Genomic DNA, 16,812 nt, shown 5'->3' with positions numbered 1-16,812 from the left:
TCAGAGCCTTCTGGGCAGGTAGATCCTTCTGGCACCCTGGAGTTCAGAATTTCAAGAAGGAAAAGAGGAGTCCTTTGGCCCTACAGACTCCTCACTCATGAGGGAATGAGGCCTCTAAAATATGGGACCCTCTTGTCCAGGTCTAAGAGCAATTCTAAATAAATGAATGGCTTTAAGACTAGAAGACCGAATAGAGCAATTGCTCGTTTTCAAAGGTTGGTTCTTTTTCCATGGTCAGTAGATTTACCTCTGGCATGAATATAGCCAGAATACCTCCAAATCCCCCAGTTACTTGAGCCAGTTGTGTAGAACATTTGGCAGGGCACGCTGGGCATGCTCCTCCACCAGACAGAAGGTAAGTGAAGTCATACAAACTAAACTTTCAAAAGGAAAATCATTCGGAGCATTATTGTTCTGGTTTCTTCCAGAGTTGGAAAAATAAACTTGAGTGCAGATATACGCAGTGGAGTGACCACTAATGCACAGAGGAGCTTTCATGTATTTATACCACCTTTGCCTTATGCAGTTTTGCAATGCCAAATTATCCTATCTTTTAAAAGAAGTGAAATTTAGCGTATTATATTATGACCATGGAATAATTTGTTAGGGTCCCAACAGGAAAAAGATGTCACACACAAAGAAAGAGAAGGATTTATTCACAGAAGGACTATTCACAAGATGTGGATGGGGTAGAGGGGAATAAAAGGATATCATGGAAACTTGGGGTTAGAAGCAGTGAAGCTTTTACATCTATAAGCCCAAAAAGACAGGGAACACATGGTTCCCAAAATGTGGAAGGAGAGAGTTATGGGGAAAAAAGTCACTCTGAAAGGAGCAGTGACCTTTCATTGACATTCTGGCCAGCATGCAGTAACCTCACAGGGAGGACGCCAGCAAAATAAGTCCTCCGAGCTCACTTTCCTTCCTTTGTCCCTGTAGTCTCCTGCTGGGATTCCCCATTGTCCAAGGAAAGTCAGAGAATCCACTGATGTCGTCCACACAGGCCCGCCTCCCCAGTGTGGTGGGTCCCCAGGAGACAGACTCATGGCAAGTGGGCCTAGTACAGCAAATGGGAGCTAGCCAGCCTGTAGTTTAACTGAATATTTTCCATTTCCGTACCCATGGAGTCTTCCCCAGGTGGTTACAGATGAACCAGAGTCAAAAGAAAACGTTCTATTTCGTCGTGACAATGACTGTATCTAAATTTAGTCCAAAGCCAGGAAGCTGGATTCGTGGACAGTGTTCAGCTGACTCCAGCCTTTCTACCCATGTCATAAGCTGCCTTTGCTTTCTAATCACATGTCCTTTCTCTGTGGCCCCTCGGGCTACACAAGCAAATCAATGTGGACACAGGAAAGGCAGCAGCAACGAGGAAGAACATTTAATCATTATCTCTTATAAACCAGAGAGCCGCTTCCCCAAATCACTACTGTGTCCACCATTCCCAGAGCTCTGGAAAACGACCTCCGGGATTTCTCATGAGAGACGCTGGATTATAAACCGGACGTGGTGCACGAAAGTAGACAGGGAGAGAAAAAAGTCTCAGTTCACTCTTGGAGGATTTGAAGACTTCTGAATGTTTGAGACAAGCAGAAAGATCCTGTGTTCTTTTTTGACAAGTAAACATTACTTTTATAATCAGAAAGCAAAGTTAGAGTCATCCATCTCGAGAAAAAATAAAATGACCAGTAGTTTACATGTTTGGCTACTTTCTTACAATCTCTTCTTTTTTTTTCTCTCCTTTCTTCTCTGCTTCCTACTGATTCAGATGTGTCTGACACAGGTAATGTTCAGCCACCCTTTCCAGGGGTCTAGATTGCTTTTTTATCAAAGTGACCCAGCTGGCTGTCCTGGCAGCCCTGCTCCCTGAACAGCCTCTTTCAGGCTGGGCAGACTCCGTGGGAGTGGGGAGAGAGAGACGCTCGGAGGGGAGACTGCGCTCCACCCCAGCCTGCTCCACGCCACTTCTGGGATGCCACAGAGCCAGGTGTCTTCCCCCTGGTTAAATTGACCACAGGGGTAACCTTGAGGAGGAGCAGGATTCATAGCAGAGCTGAGATCCACATTCTGGAAAATGTTTGCCTTGGGCAGACCCAGACTGGCATTCGATATCTGTGGTGTGGACAGCTCACAGAAACACAGCCCGCCTTTGAACCTGACTGTTCATGTAACGTTTTAATACACACACTCGCTGCATTTCATATCATCCTTTTCAACTGTGTTTAAAAACCCTTTTCTGTCTTTTTCTCCCCATCTTAACTTACCTTCCCTTGATGATTGTTTCAGTTCAGATAGATTTTCTGAACATGCTCAGTGAGCCTTTAGTTCAATTGTTACTAACTTACAACCACATTGAGAAATAACAGATCTGAACCTTCACAAGCTAAGATTTCCCATCCTCTGGAGAGAGCATATGTTTTAAAGTAGATTGAGGAGACCCATAACATCTCTACTATAAAGAAAACACCACCAGAGTAAACGGTAAACAAAAAGAAGCTTAGCTGAAGGAGACAGAATAAGGGTCGGCCAGCCACCCATGTTATTTGTGAGCGCTTGTTGCTCATGTCCATCTTCCTCGCCTTTCTGCTGTGTGATGCACAGATATGGCATCCCTCAGTGACAATACCATTTTTCAAAGCAAATGCTTATTGCACACCTATTAGGTGCAAAGCATTCTAATGCATTTTAATGAAGTGAGGATGACATCATTCTGGCTCCAAAAGCCACTTCAGAGTATTTGTATTTTCGTTGACTAAGCCTTCTCACCATGCATTTTTGTATTATCAGCAGATTTGGGAATTTTCCGGCGGGCTGCCATGGTGTTCTACACAGACTGTATCCAGCAGTGTAGCCGGCCTCTGTATATGGTACGTGCATGTTCCTGTGTTCTCTGACCCTCTCCCAGGAAGAAGGGGAGTAGTAGGAGGGACAGGCGTGTGGCAGTCACTCAGGGCTCCTAAAATCAAGAGGGCCAGATGGCCCAGGGTGGCTAAAGGCCCGATAGTGGGGAAGGAGCATGGTGCTTACTCTTTCTCATAAAAGTCAAGCTAACATGGTCCCATTTTTATAAACAAAATATTTGCTAGTATATAAAAAAGAAGAAAATACATCTACCCAACTGTTAAACAGTGATGATTATGGACACATGGTGGGGAATAACACACACTGGGGTCTGTTGGAGGGTGGGGTGGTGGGGGGCCGGTGGGAGGAGGCAGAGGATCAGGAAGAATAGCTAATGAATGCTGGGCTTAATACCTGGGTGATGGGATGATCTGTGCAGCAAAACCACCATGACACACGTTTACCCATGAAACAAACCTGCACATCCTGCCCATGTAACCCTGAGCTTAAAATAAAATTTGGAAATAAAAAATAATAATAACTTTTTTTTTTTTTTTTTGAGACGGAGTTTTGCTCTTGGCCCGGGCTGGAGTGCAGTGGCACGATTTCGGCTCACTGCAACCTCCGCCTCCTGGGTTCAAGCAATTCTCCTGCCTCGGCCTCCCGAGTAGCTGGGATTACAGGCATGCGCCACCATGCCTGGCTAATTTTGTATTTTTAGTAGAGGCAGGGTTTCTTCATGTTGGAGTCTGAAACTCCCAACCTCAGGTGATCCACCCGCCTTGGCCTCCCAAAGTGCTGGGATTACAGGCGTGAGCCACTGTGCCCTGCCCAATAATGACATTTTTAAAAAACAAAATAAAAATAAATGAACAGTGATCATAGCTATGGGGAGGATCAAGACAGAGCACCCCTATAAATAATCATCCAAACAGGTACCCTTGTGGAAGTGAAGGGCACACCGCTAATAATTCCACCAGGACAGCAGGGGTAAACTAGGACTGTCTCCAGCAAACTGGGACCCGTGGTCACTCCAGTCACGTTCATTAGGAACTTACACTTCTACATTATGTGTTTCTGTACTGTTTGATTTTCACAATGAGCAAGAATTTTTTATAACTTGTGCTTATTGCTTGATAGTTGAAATATACTTCAGTGTATGATATATTTCTGTAGTGAGCTCAGAGCTCAGGGCCCTGGTCCCAGCTCTCTCTTGGCTCTCTGGTCAGTGATCTTGGGAAGGCTGCCTTCCTCCTCTGAGCCCACTGCCCAGGCTTTACAAAGTGCTGCAGTCAGAACTAGTGATGCTAGTATGGCCTGGCACACAGGGATTTAGCAAGTACCTGCTAATCCTTTATAATCAGAATATTTTTTCTAAAGGAATATGGAAACCTGTGAGCACTCTAGAACTTGGGCAGGAGCTATAAGCACTAAAAACAAGGGAATTGAGGCTGGAAGGTTTATTCAGGTGAGAATGAAAACATCCATTAGGACTTGTGAGTATTTTGAGAGGCAAGTTCTCCTGCTTACCTGTGAACCAGGAGAGGCAAGTAATGTTTTTGGTTTTTACATTAATTGATGGAGGCTTCTTTTTTTAAATAGACTTTATATTTTTTTAGAGCAGCTTTACATCCACAGAAAAATTGAGCAGAAGGTACAGAAATTTCCCATATACCCTCTGCCCCAACACCCCCCACGCACAGCCTCCCCCACTATGGACGTTCCAAACCACAGTGGTACATTGGTTACAGTTGATGAGCCTACACTGACACATCATTACTACCCATGTAAGGCTTACATTACATTAATGCTCATTCTTGATGTGCGCTCATAGGTTTTGACAAGCGTGTTGACATGTACCTACCATTATAGTATCATATGAGCCAGTTCCACTGCCCTAAAAATCCTCTGTGCTCAGCCTATTCATCCCTCCCTCCCTCTTAAGTCCTCACAACCACTAATCTTTTTTCTATTGACACAGTTTTTCTTTTTCCAAAACGTAATTGGAGTCATACGGTATAGAGCCATTTCATACTGACTTCTTCCACTTAGTAATGGGCATTTAAGTTTCCTCCATGTCTTTTCATGGCTTGATAGCTCATTTGTATTCAGCACTGAATAATATTCCATTGTCTGGATGTGCCACAGTTTATTTATTCACCCACTGAAGGGCATTTTGGTTGCTTCCAAGTATGTGTAATTATGAATAAGCTGCTATAACATTCATAGTTTCTTTTTTCCATAGATTTTTGTGTGGACATGAGTTTTCAACTCCTTTTGTTAAATATCAAAGGGAGCTATTGCTGGATCGTATGGCAATCATATGTTTAGTTTTGTAAGAAACTACAAAACTGTCTTCCAAGTGGCTGTATCGTTTGGCATTCCCACCAGCAATGAATGTTACTATTGCTGCACATCCTCGCCAGCATTTGGTGTTGTCACTGTTTGGGGATTTTAGTCATTCTAATAGGTGAATTAATGTTTTTTTTAATGAAGTTACTTCCTCCAAATTGGATGGATCACCTAAAAGACAAAGAATTGCTACTTTTAAATAGTAGATGAGTGGTTATGCAAATTAAAGTATGATCAAATCTCTCCTAAAAGTTTTAAGTAGTATGCAAAGGACAGGGACAGACTGTGAATAAATCTCTGTCAGAGTAATTGTTATTTATTTATTTATTTATTTATTTATTTATTTATTTATTTGTTTTGAGACAGAGTCTTGCTCTATCGCCCAGGCTGGAGTGCATTGGCGCAATCTCAGCTCACTGAAACCTCTGCCTCCCAGGTTAAAACGCTTCTCAGGCCTCAGCCTCTCAAGAAGCTACACTACAGTTGTGTGCCACCACACCTAGCTAATTTTTGTATTTTTAGTAGAGACGGGCTTTCACCATGTTGGCCAGGCTGGTCTCGAACTCCTGACCTCAGGTGATCTGCCCGCCTCAGCCTCCCAAAGTACTGGGATTATAGGCATGAGCCACCACACCCGGCCTATTGTCCTCTAAAACTGACCTTTTCTCCCTATTTTCTCCCCTACAAGACTGTATATTGTAGACACAGGAACCTGGGAGTTTCAGGACCTTGAAACCAGAGTAATGGGTACAAAACTAACGCCCTACAGCTGGGGCCTGAGAGTTGCAATTGTGGCTACCAAGTAGTACACCCCAGAAAAACAGTGCTCGATTACATAGTACCAGTGTCAGAATGCTCTTAATTCTGTAATCAGCACATCCCACCAGCCTCCCCACTGAGAAGTGGGCCTGTGGGCGCAGCTCCACTAAACACTGGGGAGAAATAGAGTCCTGCTTTGCTCACCACATTTTCTTTCTCAGGGATGAGGTCAGGTCTATTTGCAGTTAGAAGCCTTGCCATTTAGTCTTCATATACAATCAGTGTCAGATCATAGGCAAGGCACTCTTAGAACCATAGAAAATGTTTTTCACCAATGCAATCGTTTTCCCATAGTTGATACTTCCACCACAGTAGGTTAAAAGAAAAGTCGGATGTGCAGCCTCTCATTTGATGTTTTCTTTCCTCTTTTCCAGGATAGAATGGTGTTGCTGGTTGTGGGGAATCTGGTTAACTGGTCCTTGTAAGTAGTCTTATGAAAACATGTTTTTGCCTGTATTAATGTCGGTAACGCTGTGGTTTAGCTTTCTTTGACTGTCATTTTTACGAAGAAATCTGAAATTAAGGAGAAGGTAGGATTGCTTGTTCTAGAGACTCAAAAAAGGTAGTTGGACATTCTCGTGTAGCAATTGTAGCCTCTCTTAAAAACACTGAGGCATTGAGTTCATTTGCTCAACAAGACAAACATCAAAACTCGTTAAATCTATGTGGATACGTTGGATAGATAGATGGTTGGATGGATGGATGGATGGATGGATGGATGGATAGATAGATAGATAGATAGATCGATAGATAGATAGATAATTATACCACTGATTGCAAACATCCAACATAGCTTTAAACTCTTTCACAGAACTTTCCATAAAGACTACCCAGAAGGTCTTCTTTTGTATAGAAATTTTTCTTTTACTAAATGTATGTGTGTGTATGTGTCTGTGTGTGTGCAAGTCCCTCTTTTATTTCTTTCTCTCCCCAGTCTCTTTCTTTCTTTCCACCTACATCATTCTTCCTCCTCCTTTCCCATGGCCTTTGTTCCTCAAATGGCTCAAAATAGAACAGAACAACAGATGCATATTTTTGCTAGCCACAATTATTTTATGCAATCTATTCTCAATTTATACAGTTGAATGAGTGAAATATTTTAGTGATCACTCAAACAATAAGTAAGTTTAACTGCTTTTATTTGTAGCTCCTAGCTGATGAGCTCCTCGGGGTCAGTGGCCTTTGACAAAACAAAAACAAAAAAAGATTCTGTAATCTCAGTGAACATTAAGGAATGAAGAGGCATTCCTTCAGAGGCAGCCAGAATCAGGTCATGAGAATCTGAGTCTTATCTGGGGGGCATGTGCTTCTGGAAGAAGCTTCCCATGTTGTCACCCCAGGGATTGCCCCAGGATAAGATGTATACCATTTAAGGATTCCTCCTTTACTTGGGGGCAGGTCGAGATGAGAGGATTCTTGGGCAGTGGTCTGTTCTTGACCACCCTTTTAGCAGACTCCACAGTCCTGGTGGTCCTGAAAGAGAAGGCACTGGGGGGAGAAAAGGGACCAGCCTCTTGATAATGAACAGCCTTTGACTATCACCGTGGGGGCTCAGAATCACTTGGCTTGTCTCCGTCTCTCACGTAAGCAAAACCATATCCACGATCTGCTCACGAGACAAGGCAGATGGTCTCTCTTTGTACAGCTCTGTGAGACGAGAAGGCCTGCAGGGATGAAGGAGGCTCAGTGACAGACCTCACCGTGATTATCTGATAGTGGGCTACCTCCTTCCCAGTTGCTCCATAAAGACATGGAATGATTTCCCATGAATGTTATTTTAAAAGGAATTACTTTCATATGGTCCTGAAGAAGAAAAATGGTGTGTGTGCATACATATGTGTGTATTTACATATAGGCATAGAGATGTATGTACATACATATGCATATATATATACTCAGAGAGAGAGAGAGAGAAAATGACAAAGCAAATGTAACAAAAAGCTAAAAACTAGAGAATCTGAAGGAAAGATGTACAAGAGTTGCTTGGTATACTAAAGATTTCAAAATCTGGGAGAAGAAAATTTTCTATATTACACACAACAAAGTCAGTTGAGGCCGCGTGCAATGGCTCACACTTAGAACCACAACTCTTTGGGAGGCTGAGGCAGGAGGATTGCTTGAGCCCAGGAGTTTGAGACCAGTCTGGGCAATATGGTGAGACCCTCTCTCAAAAAAAAAAAAAAACCAAAGTCAGTTGGAATTCAAAATGAACAAAAAGAGTCCATTAATAGTAGCTTTACACTTTAAATACTTACGAATAAATTTTGAGAGATGTACACAATCTTTCTGTAGAAAATGTAATTATCTTCTTAGGAGTCATAAGGAAAGTTAAGCTAAATGAAGACAGACATCAGGTCCTGGGTGGAAAGATAACTATTGCAAAGATATCCTTTCTCAAGGTAATGTATACATTTAGAGTTAGAATAGTAATTAAGTTAATAAGGTTTTATGTTTTATTCTAAAAGTTATTTGCCTAGTTAGGCAAAAAGTTCAAAGATCTTTGAAAAAGAGATTAACAGAAGGAAGGAGGGGCAGAGGTGACTAGCCCAGCATTGTCCAGTAGAACTCTCTGGAGTGATGTAAATATTCCACACATACAGCCCAATACAGTAACTATTAGCACATAGATATCAAAGACTTGAAATGTGGTTAGTGTGACTGAGGAAGTAGATTTTCAATTTTATTTAATTTCAATTAATTTTAATTTAAATAGCCACATGTGGCTACCAAGTGGAACAGTGCAGGCTAGCCTAATCAGATAATCTAGCATATTATAAAATGATAATAAAATAGTGAGGCACTGATCTAAAATTAGAAATTAGAAATATGAATCAGTGAATCTGAATGGAGGACAGAAACCCAACTAGATAGAGATATTGAGATTTTGAAAAATATATATGTGGATGTGTATTCATTAAAAACAATTTCAAAACAAGGAGATAAAGAATTATGTAATAAAGGACATACTATAACTGAATAGAAATCTGGAACAAAATTAAAGCTAACTCCAACCAAAATTAACTTTAGCATTAATTTTAAAACCATGGACAGCTAGCAAAAATTTGATAATGAGTGTCAAGCCAATCATGGAGATGATTTTGCTTCTATTCTAAGGAACTAATCTTAAATGAAAAAAATAAGCTCAATGTCCGAAAGTATTTATTCATTGTAGTGTTTCTTATAATAGTGAAAAACCGAAGAATGTGGGAAAACACTTCACTTCAACAAAAGAGGAAAGATGATCGTTTACATTGCATTCAGTTATGGGAACTTTACATGGTTGTTAGAAATGAATGCTTGGAAGAAAGTGTAATAAATTAAAAGTTACTTATATAGGCAAGGCACCATGGCTCACAGCTGTAATCCCAGGGCTTTGGGAGGCTGAGGCAAAAGGATGGCTTGAGGACATGAATCCAACACCAGGCTGGGCAACATAGCAAGACCCTGCCTCTACAAAAAAATTTTTTAAGTTAGCTGTAAGTGGTGGCATGCATCTGTAGTCCCGGCTACCAGAGAGGTTGAAGTGGAAGGATCGCTTGAGTCCAGGACGTGAAGGTTGCAGTGAGCCGTGACTGCGCCATTGCACTCTAGCCTGAGTGAGGGAGTGAGACCTCAACTGTTAAAAAAAAAAAAAAAAAAAAAAAGATGCTTATATGTTAAAGTATTATTTTAAAAATCTACTGTTTTATCACGAGGTAAGAGTTTAAAAACAAATAAAATAAACTAAAAATAAAAGTTAAAAAAAAAAAAAAAAGCAACTGCCCCTTCCCCCTCAAGGGACTGGGGGATTGGAAAAGCCAACAGTGTTACAAATCCACCTTCACGGCTGCCCACATTTCTCCCACGCCCGCAGCGCCCTCTTCGGATTGATATACCGCCCCAGGGACTTTGCCTCCTACATGCTGGGCATCTTCATCTGCAACCTTTTGCTGTACCTGGCCTTTTACATCATCATGAAGGTAAGAGCGAGCTCCGGGAGCCGCTGCGTCGGGCCCTGGGGCAGGCGAAGGCGGAGACCCGTAAGGCCGCATCTGTTTCTTCCCCGGCAGCTCCGCAGCTCTGAGAAGGTGCTCCCGGTCCCGCTCTTCTGCATCGTGGCCACCGCTGTGATGTGGGCTGCCGCGCTGTATTTTTTCTTCCAGAATCTCAGCAGCTGGGAGGTAAGAGGCCAGTTTTCTTACCCAAAAAGAATTTCTCTCTCCAACTTGCCATTTTGGCCTTTCTGCCTCCCTCTCTTAATGTGTTTTCACAGTGTTTAAAATGAAAGTTTTCTCTACCAGGGATGCTTTGTAACAGCCATACATAAATGCACACTAACTGCGTGTGGTTATCATTCTCAGGGTGGCCCTTTATAAATCTGTGAGCACTATTGACATTGCAAACTTGGTCTTCATTGCATGTTGTATTAGGACGCTGGTCCCAGTGAATGCTTAACGTGGTCAAAAGCCTGGAGTAGTGCATCTCCTCATCTTTCTCATAATCTCCATCCATCAACAAATACCCAGGCCGCGCGCGGTGGCTCACGCCTGTAATCCCAGCACTTTGGGAGGCCGCGGCGGGTGGATTCCGAAGTCAGGAGTTCGACACCAGCCTGGCCAACATAGTGAAACCCCGTCTCTACTAAAAATACCAAAAGAATTAACCAGGCGTGCTGGCGGGCACCTGTAATCCCAGCTACTCGGGAGGCTGAGGCAGGAGAATGGCTTGAACCCGGGAGACAGACCTTGCAGTGAGCCGAGATCGCGCCACTGCACTCCAGCCTGGGCAACACAGTGAGACTCCATCTCAAAAAACAAAAAAAACAAATACCCAAGCTCACGTATCATTACATCCCGTCCATAGATAGCAGAGCCGAAGCCTAAGAAGTTACTGGTATATCTGAGACACAGAACAGGAAGAAGTCTTAGCATTCCATCACCACAGTCACCACAATAGATTTTAGAACATTTCTGTCACTCCAGAAAGAAACCTCATACACATCAGCATTCACTCCTCACTTCTCCCTAACCCCTTCGCCCTAAGCAACTACTAAATCTACCTTTTGTCTCTGTATATTTGCTTATTCTGGACATTTCATGTAAATGGAATCACACAATACACGGCCTTTGTGTCTGACTTCTTTCCCTTATGTGTCCTAGGTTCAAGCATGCTGTAACATACATAGTACTTCATGTCTATTCATTGCTGAATAATATTCCATTGTACTGATATACCACATTTTATCTACCTGCTTATCAGCTGATTGACAGTTAGATTGTTTCTATTTTTTGTGTCATTATGAGTGATGCTGCTGTGAATATTTGTGTACAAGTTTTTTTCTTGAGGTAAAATATACGTATAAAATTTGCAATCGTTACCGTTTTAAAGTGTGCCATTCAGCAGTCAAAAATACACGCACATTCTTTTGTTTTTCCCCTCATCTCCCTCTCCCCCCACCCTTCCTGGACTCTGGTAACTACCAAACTATTCTCTGTCTTCATGGGATCCACTTTTCTAGCTGCCTCATATGAGTGAGAACATGCAATATTTGTCCTTCTGTGCTTCACTTATTTCACTTAACATAATGGCCTCCAGTTCCATATGTGTTGCTACAAATGGCAGGATTTTATTCTTTTTTATGGCTGAGTAGTATTTTATTGTGTTTGTATGTATATGTACACTGCCTGTGTAGATATGTGTATCATATTGTCTTTGTCCTTACCTCCGTTGATGGGAACTTAGATAGATTCCATATTTTGCCTATTGTGAACAGTGCTGTAATAAACATGGGAGTGCAGATAACTCTTTGACATACTGATTTCTTTTCTTTTGGATATATATCAAGTAATAGAATTGCTGAATCATATGGTAGCTCTATTTTTTCCTTTTTTCTGTTTTTTGTTTTTTGTTTTTTGTTTTTTGAGACGGGGTCTCCCTCTGTCTCCCAGGCTGGAGTGCAATGGCATGATCTTGGCTCACTGAAACCTCTGCCTCCCAGGTTCAAGTGATTCTCCTGCCTCACCCTCCTGAGTAGTTGGGATTACAGGCACCCGCCACCATGCCCAGCTAATTTTTTTTGTATTTTCAGTAGAGACGGAGTTTCACCATGTTGGCCAGGCTGGTCTCAAACTCCTGACCTTAGGTGATCCACCTGCCTGTGCCTTCCATGGTGCTGGGATTACAGGCGTGAGCCACTGTACCGGCCGTAGCTCTATTTTTAGTTTTTTAAGGAACTTCCAAACTGTTCTCCACAGTGGCTGTACTAATTTACATTCCCACCAACAGTGTGTGAGAATTCCCTTTTCTCCACATCCTCACCAGCATCTGTTATTGCCTGTCTTTTTGATACGAGCCTTTTTAACAAGGGTAAGATGATATCTCATTGTAGTTGTGATTTGCATTCTCTGATGATCAATGATGTTGAGCACCTTTTCATACGCCTGTTTGTCATTTGTATGTCTTCTTTTGAGAAATGTCTATTCATGTCTTTTGCCCATTTTTAAATTGGATTTTTTTCACTTAGAGTTGTTTGAGCTCCTTATACATTCTGGTTATTAATTTCTGGTCAATGGATAGTTTGCAAATATTTTCTCCCATTCTGTGGGTTGTCTCTTCACTTTGTTTGTCATTTCCTTTGCTGTGCAGAAGCTTTGTAGCTTGATGTAATCTCTCTTTTCTATTTTTGCTTTGTTGCCTGTGCTTTTGAGGTCTTTGTGTACAGGTTTTTGTGTGGATGTATGTTTCCTCGGAAGCTAACTTTTCGAACCAGACACCTAGTAGCATTTTTGTAACTTTCCAGACGTTCAACTCTTTGAACAGTTGAACTGAGGGAATCTTGCCCATGTTCTGCCTCACCTTCCTCCAGGGAACTCCAGCCGAATCCCGGGAGAAGAACCGCGAGTGCATTCTGCTGGATTTCTTCGATGACCATGACATCTGGCACTTCCTCTCTGCTACTGCTCTGTTTTTCTCATTCTTGGTGAGTTCATATCTATCTTTTTGTGACTTCCTTCTCTCTTTACATCTTGTACTCTCATTTTCTTCTTCTGCTCTTCCTTACATTTTTTTTTATATTCCTCTCTAATTTTACTTTCCATTTCCTCCTTGTAATTCAATATACAGACCATCTTATTTCTTTTATAAATTTTATGTCCTTTGGTTAGATCTTTAGTTTTTCTTTTACCCTTCAATATCTTTAGACACAGAGGGACAAAATTATTTTCCCTAAGTTGCACAGCACATTTTTTCTGAATTGGTTATTAAACCCACATGCCCGAAATTCCCCCAGGAACCACTTTTAGCAATTCCGATAACATTGGGTTATTCTTTCTCATGCCATACTGACATTCCTCCTCCTCCTCCTCCTCCTCCTCCAGTCTCTCTGAATATTTCACAAATATTTTACATATTCCTTAAGTGGCTTAGGATAGCAGCCACGCCTCTGTTGCCTTCTGATCAGTCTGTCCCAAAATCTCTCCTGTAGTTTCTGTTTTTTTGCCCCAACCCTTTCTCAGAAGCCACGCGTATTTATATCAACCCTGAATTATAGTTCCATCCTTTAATCCTAACTTTGACTTTCCCCAATTAAAAGTCCATGGTGCCGGTTCAATCGACAATTAACAACCCTACTAGACTTCAGGCCCCAGACCTACTAGACGCCCGCCCGGGCTCCACGCTAAGCGGGCTCAGGCGGGCCATATAACTTCAAGAGTGGAGCAGGGCTACCCCCTAGTGGCCAGTTTGGGAAGCTTAGCCAATCTGTGTAAACATTCCTTGTCTTTTACTTCTGATTGTTACCTTCATGAGAGAGACAGAGACAACAAAAGTGGAACCAAAGGTTCCACGTGGGGACAGTAGTAGTCGAGGGAACTAGAAATGGAGGAGAAGGGTACATTTCTTATATAGCAACACTCTATCCAACAGGACTTCATTCCCTTTGACTCTTGACCTAAATGTCCCCTAAGTAATGACTTCCCAGGCCACCCTATCAAAATTTTTTACCTCCCCACACCTGATACTTCCTATATTCCCTCCATTATTTAACTTATATCCTTAGCACTTACTACTATCTAATGGGCTATATTTTACGCATGTATTTGTTTCATGTCTAAAGCCCTCTTTAGGATGTAAGCTACATGGAGAATAGGGATTTTTGTCTCTTTCATTACAAACTATATCTCCATAGCATCTGGAATAGCACATCATAAACCTTCATGAATATTTGAATTAATTGACAAATGAATTGTATAATTAGAGTAAGTGCCTATTAAGAGCTAGGGATTGCAGAGAGCTGCAGAAGGCATGAGAATGAGAGGGAACTAACAGTTTCCAGTCTGTGGGCATCTCAGAGAGAAAACGGGACTTAGTGTGGCAGTGACTGTCCATTCCTTTCATTTCTCTGTCCCTCTCGTTTCAGGTTTTGTTAACTTTGGATGATGACCTTGATGTGGTTCGGAGAGACCAGATTCCTGTCTTCTGAACCTCCAACATTAAGAGGAGGGGAGGGAGTAATCAATCTTGGTGCTGTTTCACGAAAATTACAGTGACCACAGCAAAGTAACCACTGCCAGATGCTCCACTCACCCTCTGTAGAGCCAGCTCTGCTTTCACACAGGAAAGACAGGGGCTGCGGGAGATTTAAACCTGCAAGAAGGGAGGCAGACGGGGAACCATGTTTTGAGGATAGACGCAAACCTGAGGAGCTGAGAAACACTCACTCCTTCCATCTGCAGCTCTGGGAGTGCAACAGGGACAGGCGCTGCACCCAAGTCAACTCGCCATCTTAGGGCCCCTCCCACCCTCAAGGAGACTTGCCGGCAATGGCAGAATGCTGCTGCACGCTTCCCTCCGGTTGTCGCCCTGCCCAGAAAGGCCAGCAGCTTGGATTCCTGCCCAGAAACTGTGTTGGCCCCCTTCACACCTCTGCAACACCCGCTGCTCCAGCAGGAGGATGTGATTCTTTAGAATATGGTGGGGAGGTGACCCCAGGCCCTGCCCTACTGGGATACATGTTCTAGTGGCACCAGCTAGTCACCTCCCAGAAGAAACTCTGTATATTTCCCCCAGGTTTCTGATGCCATCAGAAGGGCTCAGGAGTGGGGTTTGTAACACATTCCTGTTAACAAGTAACTGTCACCGGGACTAAGGCCTGGGTGCTTACATATTCCTTCGTGTCTTCATCTCACTGACCTGTGTGGACCTCATCACTCTGACTCTGCCTTCTTGGAAAGGCCCTGTCACTCCACAGATGTCTGGCCAGCTTCAAGGCAGAAGGAGAAACAGGGAAAGCTCTTTTAACAGCAGCACGAACAAGAGAAATGACTAACCATACTAAAAGACTGGTAACAGCAGCAGCAGCCAGACAGGCCTCACCTTAAGGACTTGGGCTGCCAGAGCAAATTCAGCAGCGTGAGCAGTGCTTACTTGGCCCTCCCATTCACACAGCTCAGTTCTGTGCCCACATCACCTTTAGGGAAGAAATCAGCGTTCTAACCAGGGACACTACTTCAGGAGTCCTCCACAGCAAGTCTGCCATCTGTCACCTTATGTAGATCAGGGTTCTGGGCTTCCTCCCTGAAGTTCTCAGAAGCAACTCTCAGGATGCACAGCTAATCTAGTATTGTCTAGTATTGTCTCTCGGTTGCACCTGACTCTCATTCTCTCCCCAGTAAGGTGTTGGCAAGCTCAGCATCCGGGTTCCACTCTCACACTGTCTGGCATTTCTGTGTCTGAGAAGTCCTACATTGACCAGGCTCCCTTGTTGCCTGGAGTCTGATGTAATCAGAAAATAGACGCATAAATGTGCACATGCGTATATATTTGCTTGTGAAATTAAAGTCACCTCTCGCCTCTGCTTTCCTGATCATTTGTTAGAGACATGGATCAGGAATTTTTTAAAATTATTATTCTTTCTCTAAACTATTTGCATTGTGTTCATAAACCCATTTTAGAAGTTTGAACCGCAAGCTTTTCCTGATTTTAAAAAAAAAAAGATGCTTTCAATGAACTATTCTGTGATTTTTTTTTAAAGTCCCCAAATATGTACTTAGCCTTCTGTTATTCTTTATTCTTTAAGAAGTGTTGGTTCCATTGACCATAATAAGGCCACCAATTAAATGGTTGTGTTAATCCAACATGTAAAAAAAAATTTGGCGGGGCACAGTGGCTCACGCCTGTAATCCCAACACTTTGGGAGGCTGAGGCAGGAGGATCACTTGAGCCCAGGAGATTGACGCGCAGTGAACTATGATTGCGTCCCTGCACTCCAGCCTGGATGACAGAGTGAGACCCCCATCTCTTAAAAAATGAAAAATAATAAAGATTTGAACCTGTTTCACTATGGCTGGTTTGACCTAATTTCTTTATCTTCACGCACTATGATTTCTAATCCACAGAAGACGAAGGGAGGAAATGTGAACACAAAGTCCATTCAAGTCGCCCTGTGGCTGAAGTGAATAAATTTTCAGATGCATAACCTGTTTGGTAGCTTGTTCGGGAAAATGTGAGTCGAAATGGGGAGAGGGCCCTGGAGGAAAGGGTGGACTGTGCTGCTGGAGCCTTCACTGTTTTCTGATCACGTCTGTCTTGTGCTACAAACTCACACGCTGTGGTCAGTTTTGTTCTTGCAACAGTACTGCAAATCCAGACCAGGCTTGTTTTTACAAATACCAGTTCTAAATGTACATGTTGCTAATTCTTTCCACAGCGCCAGTCTCACGGTTGGAGGACATAAAGTCATTCAGCTGTATCTGTAGGATTTACGCAAGTGCTGGGGTGGAGGGGAGCACGGAGAGCTTAAAGAGCTTAACGAGCCATTTCTGT

At 42.7% G+C, this 16,812-nt stretch overlaps 1 protein-coding gene and 1 pseudogene across 5 annotated transcripts in view; both read left to right on the top strand.

Annotated features, from left to right (window-relative positions):
• SIDT1 (SID1 transmembrane family member 1) overlaps positions 1-16,328 on the top strand; it is a 90,872-nt gene extending 74,544 nt beyond the window's left edge. For 2 of the 4 annotated variants that reach the window (XM_077993921.1, XM_001106443.5), the window contains 6 exons: positions 2,791-2,867; positions 6,387-6,433; positions 9,866-9,971; positions 10,062-10,172; positions 12,857-12,970; positions 14,408-16,328. In XM_077993921.1, coding sequence (XP_077850047.1) covers positions 2,791-2,867; positions 6,387-6,433; positions 9,866-9,971; positions 10,062-10,172; positions 12,857-12,970; positions 14,408-14,470 — 518 coding nt within the window. In that variant the 3' untranslated portion in view covers positions 14,471-16,328. Of the gene's footprint in view, positions 1-2,787; positions 2,868-6,386; positions 6,434-9,865; positions 9,972-10,061; positions 10,173-12,856; positions 12,971-14,407 lie in introns of all 4 variants that reach the window. The other 2 variants (XM_077993920.1, XM_077993919.1) reach the window with 1 other exon arrangement.
• LOC144339412 (uncharacterized) lies at positions 14,811-16,328 on the top strand (annotated as a pseudogene). Its single transcript, XR_013414401.1, has one exon. The product of XR_013414401.1 is annotated as an uncharacterized LOC144339412 (transcript).
• Positions 16,329-16,812: the final 484 nt, after the last annotated feature.

This window comes from Macaca mulatta, chromosome 2, assembly GCF_049350105.2.
Source record: "Macaca mulatta isolate MMU2019108-1 chromosome 2, T2T-MMU8v2.0, whole genome shotgun sequence".
Taxonomy (NCBI): Eukaryota; Metazoa; Chordata; class Mammalia; order Primates; family Cercopithecidae; genus Macaca; species Macaca mulatta.
The sequence above is the reverse complement of the archived record's forward strand: the minus strand, read 5'-3'. Positions and strand labels throughout refer to the sequence as shown.